Source organism: Alligator sinensis, unplaced genomic scaffold, assembly GCF_000455745.1.
Source record: "Alligator sinensis unplaced genomic scaffold, ASM45574v1 scaffold50_1, whole genome shotgun sequence".
NCBI classification, from domain to species: domain Eukaryota; kingdom Metazoa; phylum Chordata; order Crocodylia; family Alligatoridae; genus Alligator; species Alligator sinensis.
In genome coordinates, this window is record NW_005842059.1 from 48,898 (window position 1) to 57,357 (window position 8,460).

The 8,460-nt window shown below is 47.8% G+C and overlaps 1 protein-coding gene across 2 annotated transcripts in view; it reads left to right on the forward strand.

Moving 5' to 3' along the window:
• The window catches only part of MNAT1 (MNAT1, CDK activating kinase assembly factor), a 152,639-nt gene that overhangs the window by 46,572 nt on the left and 97,607 nt on the right, over positions 1–8,460 (forward strand). For both annotated transcript variants that reach the window (XR_003093931.1, XM_006023067.2), the window contains exon 4: positions 5,353–5,456. Coding sequence is in view for 1 of the 2 variants with exons in the window: in XM_006023067.2 (XP_006023129.1) it covers positions 5,353–5,456 (104 nt within the window). In the remaining variant the exon portion in view is untranslated. The remainder of the gene's footprint in view (positions 1–5,352; positions 5,457–8,460) is intronic.

The following is an 8,460-nucleotide window of genomic DNA, read 5'->3' on the forward strand; positions in this document are numbered from 1 at the left end:
CAAAGCTACCCAAAAGAAGCTTGCATTTAGATTTCATCAAGATCCTTTGCTTTGTTCAAAGTAAGATAAACCAGATGTTGTAAGCAGAACTGATAAAAGAAGGAATCTCTATAGGTATTTTTAAATTTCCCTCTCTCCTTCCCAGTGAGTATTTTACCGTACAGAAATACAGCTTACCAACATTGATTAGGACCCACTTAGCCTTCTTTTCCTAAAACAAAAACATCTGTTTAAAAAAAAGGCAGTCTAAAAATTCAGGTAATGAATTTATAGAGAGGAGCAGAATTGGGTGGGACTGTCTATGATGTTTTGATGACCCAAGGTGTTTGATTGCTCCTGTACTTCCATTCGTGCCACAAGTGGTACCAAGGCATCCTGGTAGCCCAGCATCTCACGTTCTATTTTTTTCTTTCTTTGTCATCAAGGGCTGGTACATGGATTTAAATTGTAGGAAGTGCTGACATTCATGTGCAGCTGCTGTCACTGCGGGATCTGATCTGAAATGCAGGACTGCATGCCAGTATTTTCATATGACAGTTCTTCTCAGTTGCAGGGCTCAAATATTTAACAGCATGTGAGTCGGGACCTATAGGTGTTTGAAAGCTGGAGGTCAAACCAAGACCAAAAGAACTGGTTTCCTTGAAGAAATATAGCTGCAATAAAATAGATGTTGCTAGAGTATTTTATTTACTATTCCAATACTTCAGTGTGATATAATGTAGGCTAATAGGAGATAAGTAACGGTACAAAAAATAGGTGTCCACGTTGAACAACTTGTCACAAAAGAACATGGGTCCCAACTTTCAAAGGTAGAGAGCTCTCACTGTTGTTCTTTTATACTGAATCGCTGCTGAGAAATCCCAGCTGATATCAAGGCCCCATTTTGCTAGGTGTTGCGCATAGCTAAAATATAAGATGCTTCCTACCCTAAAAAATTAACATCTAAATAGACCAAGCAGACAAAATGTGGGAGAAAGGTAATATTGTGTTTCCCCATTTTTACAGTGGGGGGAACTATAGCACAGAGAGACAGTGGGTTTGCCCAAGATGAAGCACACAATCAGTGGCAGATCTAGAAATTAAACCAGATTCTGAAATCCTGCTCGAGTGTCTAAGCCCCAAGACCAGGGATGGGCAAAGTCGGGCCCACAGGCCAGGTTGGGCCCATAGCGGACTCTATTTCCCAGCAGCCCCTGCCAGCGTGGCTGCAGCTGGCTTCCATGGAGATCACAGGAGTGGTAGGGCCAGGGTTTCTATGGAGACCAGCCCAAGCAGGGAATTGCTCCAGGGCTGGAGCTGGGATCTTGCAGTGGTGATGGCGCAAGCCAGAGCCGGGGCAGAGCTGGGATCCAGGGTGTGCCTGGGGTGTGCAGGCTGCAGCTTGCAGCTCTGCCCTGGCTCTGGACCATGCCATCACCGCTGCAAAATCCCAGCCCCAGCCCTGGAGCAGCTCCTTGCCCAGCTGCACATCCTGCCAGCACTGCTTGGGCCAGTCTCCATGGAAACCCTGGGTCCCCGCTGTCATGGCCCTGCCAGTCCTGGGGTCTCTATGGAAACCGGCTGTAATGATACAGGAAGGGGCTGCTGAAAAATGGAGTCCAGCCGCCGGCTGGATCTGCCATTGTGCCCACCCCTGCCCAAGACATCCTGCTTTTGACGTGACTTTTCCAGGTTACCTGGGGACAGAGGATGCTCAGCAGTTTTGGAAGTAAAAGGAAAATCCTTTGATACTTGTCTTGTAAGAGAAAACACTGTTTGGTGACTGTGAACTGGCACTTCATTGCCTCTTCATCGTGTTCAGCCTCACTTTTGTGCAATGAAAAGGATTACAGATTCCCATAGCTGACTGATGAATATCCAAGTGCTTCTGATGGCAAAGTAGCCCAAGGGCTCCTGTAAATTCTATGGCAACTTTTCCAAAATGCTCTAGGCAGCTACAAATATTTGTCACACTTTATTGATGCTACGCGAGTGCTTTTTATAAAGGGGACTGATGGAATTAGCAAGCCTTTCAGGAAGTGGGGCTAATGCATTAAGTCTGAGTGTGTCCCGGTTCTCTAAGCAGGCATGTTTCTTTGGGTAGATGTGATACCTTTTATTAGACCGACTGAGTAGTTGGAAAAAAGTTCCTTGTGAGCTTTTGGGCGCAGTCGCCCTTTGTCAGGCATAGGGAGTCTCTGCAGTTCTGAGACTCCAAGGAATGAAAGAAGCTGGAAGTGTGACAGGATGTCAGTGAGAATGTAAAAAGGTGGAAATTAGGAACACAAATATTGTCAAAGTAGAAAAGAGGCTGTCTGTCTCATTTTCCCCCATCCCTTCACTGCTCTACCTTTTGTGTTCCTAATTCCCACCTAGTTACATTCTCACTGGCATCCTGTCACACTTTTAGCTTCTCTCATTCCTTGGAGTCTCAGAACAGCAGCTGCTTCCTATGCCTGAAGGAACCTGGCCTGCCTGTGTCTTTGGCCAGTGGTCACAAACCGTGGTAGATCTCAGAGGTGGGGGGGCTGAGCACGTGCATGCCCCACTGCCAGCCCAGCAGGTCAGTCTGTGGGGGAGGGAAGGGGCAGTGGCCAGATCGAGGCCCCCATGGAGAGGGGCAGATGCTGCAGAGGTAGGAGCAGAGGTAAGTTGAGTGGGGCCCCGGCTGGGTGGGTAGTAGGAGGATTGAGCCTGGGTGGCTTGTCTGGCCGGGGGGCTCCTGCCACTGTGTGCACCCTGGTGGAGGCTGTGGGGGGCACATACCCTCCCATCTGTGCGTGACGAAGGCAGCTGCCATTGCGGGTGCAGTGCAGCCCAGACCTCCGCCATGAAGAGCATGGCTCTGCCTTCCTCTTCCCACTGCCCTCGCCCCAGGATCAGCACAGTGGGGAGGGCTGGGCCTGGAAGGCAGCACCATGCTCTTCATGGCAGGGGTCTGGGCTGCATTGCGCTTGGGCCGGGCAGCTGGCAGCTGCGCCGGGAGGATGCTATGTTGGGGGCTATGACGAATTTTCTGGTGCCTGCAGCCTCCCGCATACCCCACTCCCAGTGCCGCCCGGCACAGCCTGCAGCAGCAGCCAGCTCAACTGGCACGAAGATACGGGGGCACAAACCCTCAATGCCCTCCCAGGCGGCGTGCCCCTGCAGCCCCCAGACGAGTCGCTCGTGGCTCTGTCCCATGCCCCGGCTGTGCAGGGCCTACCCCTTCTTCAGCCCCACTCCCTCCCTTCTTCCATTTCACCTATGCAGATATGGAGAAGGGGAGGATATAAATCAGACCAGCCTCAACTAATAGAACTCAACTATGCTGCCTTACAAATAACTGCATGAACTTTTCACGCTGCCTTCTTCTTCCGACCTTCTCCTCTTTTCTGCTTCTCAGACTCAACATGTGCATCCAAGGCATTTTGTGACCCCCCTTTTGCTGTACTCTGAGCTCCTCAGACACTCCTCCCAACACTTCTGAGAGTTAGGGAGGTACTTTTATCCCCTTAGCACATGGTATAAAGATGAAATGAGTTGTCCAGGGTCAAACAGGAAGTTTTTGGAGGGAGAGATCTGAACCAGGTATTCAGAGTTCCAGGCTCATACTGGAACTGCTGGAAAGTTTGTTTTTTTTTCCTATGCTCGCGAGTCAGACTGTGCACACTCTTTGAGTCACGAGATGCATCATTGCTTATTTACAAGGGATGTAGTGGAGCAACGTGAGCCTCCCAGCCAGTGTTTCTTGGCCATAGTCTGGAAGGACCAGAAGTGAGGATGATTCAGTCCTTGATGTTTTTACTGAATATGCAGGAAGATTGCCATGTGCGCTGGCTTTTAGAGAACAGGATATCAGTCTAGTGTCCTTTCTGAGCTGCACAGAAGCAACTAAATAGTTTTTCTTGATGAAGTTTTTGAGTCCAAATTGACTTGAACCACATTTGAACCAGTGGCCTAGAAGTGACCAGCCCTGTCCCCTATTACTGATTCCCTGAGCCATCTACTGGAAGTTCGCCCAAACTATTGGTTACAGAGCCTTCTGTATTTTAAGGCACCTCCTGATAAAATGTGTGTGATTGGAAATGTTCAGCTGAGTCATAGGTGCTGGCTGGCTGACCCTCCTTTCTTCGGTTCACAAGCTAAAGGGAGCGTATTCTTTTCCTATTTGTTATGCACATTTTGCACGGTGTATGCTGTTAATTGGTTAAATTGGTTTCTTTTGATGGATCTCTGCATAAATATAAAGACTCCTCAAAGTAAGTGAAATTGTATCCTAGTGCCTCTAAATTCTCAAATAACATAGAAATGTATTTTGGTCAGCATAATGCAAGTGCTGTCTGATAAGTGCTTGTGTCCATGACAGATCATAAAATAAAAGGCCCTTGTTTGTTATCAGGTATGTGTATGTATGCATTTTTACTTGGGATGTGTACACGAATTCAAATAATCTGGGAGAATTCTCCCAGGTTTGTTCTCCTGGTAGAAAATCTTAGCCAGAGGCTTGTGAATGGACATTTGAATGCTGCGTCCCTGAAGAACAAAGAGCTTGCAGTGCTGATTTGGTACAGCCAGGGGCCTCTGTGCACACATCTCAGCATGCTCTGCAGGCTCCCCCAGTCTGCCTGGAGGCAGATGGCAGTTGTGCGCAGGGCAGCCCTGATTGGCTGACTTACACTGCTCAGGGTCGGCCCTTCTTTACAATCCAACACTGCTAGAGACATGTTCTGCTCCCTGTTTGGGGGAGGGGAGAAAAGCACCCTGGGATGCTGAAGGACTATGCCGTAGTTTCTCTCAGAAGAGTACATGTACAGACATTCACTGTCTTAGAAGAAACTCTCCCAGGTGTTAACCTTGGTTGTTCCTAGGTTACATTTCTTCCAGAGTGGCCATATTTGCTGTAGGAGAAAAATCCTGGGCATCTCTGTATGCTCTTGGTTTCTCCTGGGAGAGCAGCAACTCTCCTTGGAGAAACTGAACATCTGTACGTGGCCTTAGTCTAACTTCAGCTTGTGGCTACAAAGAACAAACTGCTTGTTATAAAAGCTGCAGATACGTTGGCTATTGATGTTGGTCAAGGGCTCACCACAAAGGAAGCTAAAAATCAGGTACTGATCTCAGTTACACAGGTGTAAATCTGGAGGAACTTTATTGGCTTTGATAGCTTGCTTTAGAGTTTAGAGCCTCCAGGGATGTAATAAGTTAGGTTCTGCCCTTACTGTGTGTATCTAAGTGAATTTTTGCCACATTTAATGCCTAATAAGCTAGCGATGTAAAGTTTTATGGGGATAGAGACGAGGGTTTTAATAGGGGTACTGCTTGCTGATGGTTGTGCATGCTGTATTACTACTCTAATTTGTGGATTTCTGTGTTTTTTAAATATTGAAACAGTGTTTAACTTGACGAACAACGTGGATTTGGAAAACACCAAAAAGAAAATGGAGATGTACCAGAAAGACAACAAAGATGTCATTCAGAAAAATAAGATAAAATTGGTAGGTTTACTTCCTTTTTTTTTTCTAATTTCTTATTAGTTGAGGAATTAACTATTTTAAAGCAGAATATTTTGTAAAATGCCATGTTAAAAACTCTACAAAGCTAAAACTACAAATGCTGGCTTTACTTCATAGTAAGAAAAATATACAATATATATTAATATTCATATATTTGTCTGAGATCATGTTGATAACTGAATTGTGTGTGCACTTCATTCTGGGGAGGGTTTATTGAGTGGGAAAGTCATAGCAGAGACTACATTTAATACCTAGTAAGCATGTGTACTCTGGTAGTACATTTGGACAATATCCAGGAGAGACATTCCTATACCAGGACAATAATTTCTTTCTCATCCAAAGGGAGGGGAAAAAATCCAGGCGCAGACATTATGAAGCTCCCAAGAGGCAGCTGGAGAATGAAAAAACAAAGGCCTGGTTTATGCAAAATTTAAAATGAGTTATAGTGAAACAAACTAAGAAAAACCCCAAAGCTTTTTGTCTTGTTAAAGTGCTAATGGTAATACTTCTTAAAGGGCTGTGATGTGTGTTCTCTGCAGACCACACGTACTTTCCTTTAGGGTTTTGCATTAAAATATTATTTAGGTATCTCCTTTAAAACTAGGTTTGCAGGGATTTCTTTCTTCAAGAAAAACTTTCCTGACCATCTGTTATATATTTCTTTCTGTATTAAAAGTATGGATTGCTATTAGTTGCATAAAGAGCACATTTCTATCCTGGCAAATGTAGTAACAGAAATGACACACTTCAGGCCTGGGCCTGCATTCCCGTGGCATTCAAGGCGCCTTCTAAATCCCAGCTCCGCGGAAGTTAGCAGCAAAACTCATATTAATTTCAAGTAGGGCTAGGATTTTGCAATTGTGTAGAGTCTGAAAGATGTTTGTTTGCACCACTTCTTTTTGAGAGAAGAAGCATTTGCCCTGGGGTCCAGCTAATTTAAAATCTTGTCTGACTGCAGTATCAGATGCCCCACAGAAACCTATTACATAGGTCCTCTTCCATCAGTCCAGTCCCCTGCTACTGCAGGCAGCTACTTCATAAAATCTTGCTCATAGATTAATCATTTCCATCTAAATCAGGGGTGGGTAAAATACAGTTCGCAGCCCAGATTCGGCCCGCCAGGTGACTGGATCCGACCCATGGCTGCCCCTGCGGCACTCCACATGGGGCATTGTCGTTCCTGCTTGCACAGAGGCAGCCTGAGCTGGGCTTCTGCTGGTGCTTGCTGGTCCAGGCCATGGCCAGCGTGCAGGTTTTGCCGGGGCTGTTCCTGGTGCAGCTGTGCGCTACTCTGCGCTCCTCACCTCCAGCGGCGGCTCCTGCTTTTGATCTTGCCCCTGCCGTGCTGCGCTGCGCTGCGCCAGGTGAGCAGATTCAGCCAAGTGGCTCCTACACCAGCATGCAAGGAATGACTTCAACTCCCAGCTGCCGGATCTGGAGCCGGAGCCCCGCACACCTGCTGGGAGTGGTGGGGCAGGGTGCGGCAGGAGCGAGAGGAAGAGCTGCTGCTGGAGGTGGGGCATACAGAGCAGCACCCGACCGGCTGCAGCCACCCCAGGAACAGCCCAATGGAAGCTGCTTCTGCTCCTGCCCCTGCTGCATTGTGCTGCACCATGCCATGCTATTCCAGGCAGATGAACAGCTTCAGCTGGGTGACTCCTGTCCCAGTGCCCAAGCTCCAGTTTCAGCTCCTGGCCACCTTCCTGGAAACTGAAGCCGGAGCCCCATGTGCTGGGACAAGAGCAGCTTCCATTGGGCTGTTCCCAGGGCGGCTGCAGCCAGCCGGGTGCTGCTGTGCACCCCCTGCCTCCAGCAGCAGCTCCTCCTTTCGTTCCTGCCATGCCACTCCTGGCAGGCATGTGGGGGTCTGGCTCCAAATCCTGGAACTGGAGACAGGGGGCGCGGAGTAGCACCCGGCTGGATTGTGGTCACCGGCAGGAGCATGGCGCAGACTGCCTCGGTACGAGCAGGCAGGGCTTGGCCCCATGCGGAGCGACACGGGGGCAGCGCACACCACACTGCTTGATGCAGCTCTGCTGCACTCGCCCTCCATCTCCCCACCACCTCCCTCCCCTCACCCGCAAGAGGCTCCTAGGACCTAGCACCCAGGCAGCCCCACCTCCATACACCCCCCCAGAGGGCAGGGACATGATCCCAGCCTCTCCTGCCCCTCCCATTCCACACCCAAACACTGCTCCCACCTGCCCATGGTCCCACTGGGAGTTTTGGTGAATTGTTGGCAGGGGGAGGACAGGGGGTGGCAGTGCTGAGTCAGCCCACAACAGCTGATCAAAACTCTCTGTGTGGTCCTTGGACCCAAATAATTGCCCACTTCTGATATAAAACCTAGGTAAGTTGTTTCCTCTCTCTAGTCCTGGAAAAAGGTTCTGGAAACTGCTCCTCTCCAGTGATGAAAAGAAACTCTCCAGTTTCCAGTCTAAATTTATTCCTAGCCAGGTATTAACAACCTGTTTGTTCTCATGCCATCATTGTCCTTAGAACTATTTAAGTTCTTTTCCCTCCGTGGTCTTTCCAAGGAGTTTTCTCCATTTCCCCTGATGATTTTAGTTTTCCTTCTCGCTATCCGGTTTAGTTTGAATTAATCTTTCTTGAATATAGGGGACCAGCATGGTATGCAGTAGTCCAGGTGAGGCCTCCTGCAGTAGCAATAATACTTCCCTGTCTCTGCTAAAAATACCTCTAGAATCCATTGTGCATTCTCTCATGGTAAATCACTTCGGTGGTTCATAGTTATGCTATCATCAACTATTATCCTCTCATTTTTTTTCCTCTTACTGTCATGTCCAGATGATGAATGTAAGCTTATAATGGATATTTTCATGTTTAGTTGCTATGTTAATGACCTTACATTTTCTGCTATTAAGTCTCATCCTATTTCTTATTGTTCCAATCCTCAAGATCAACCATTTCTTTCAGTTTACTATTCCTGTCCTAATCAGTATTGACAGTGCCTCCCAAGTTTTTC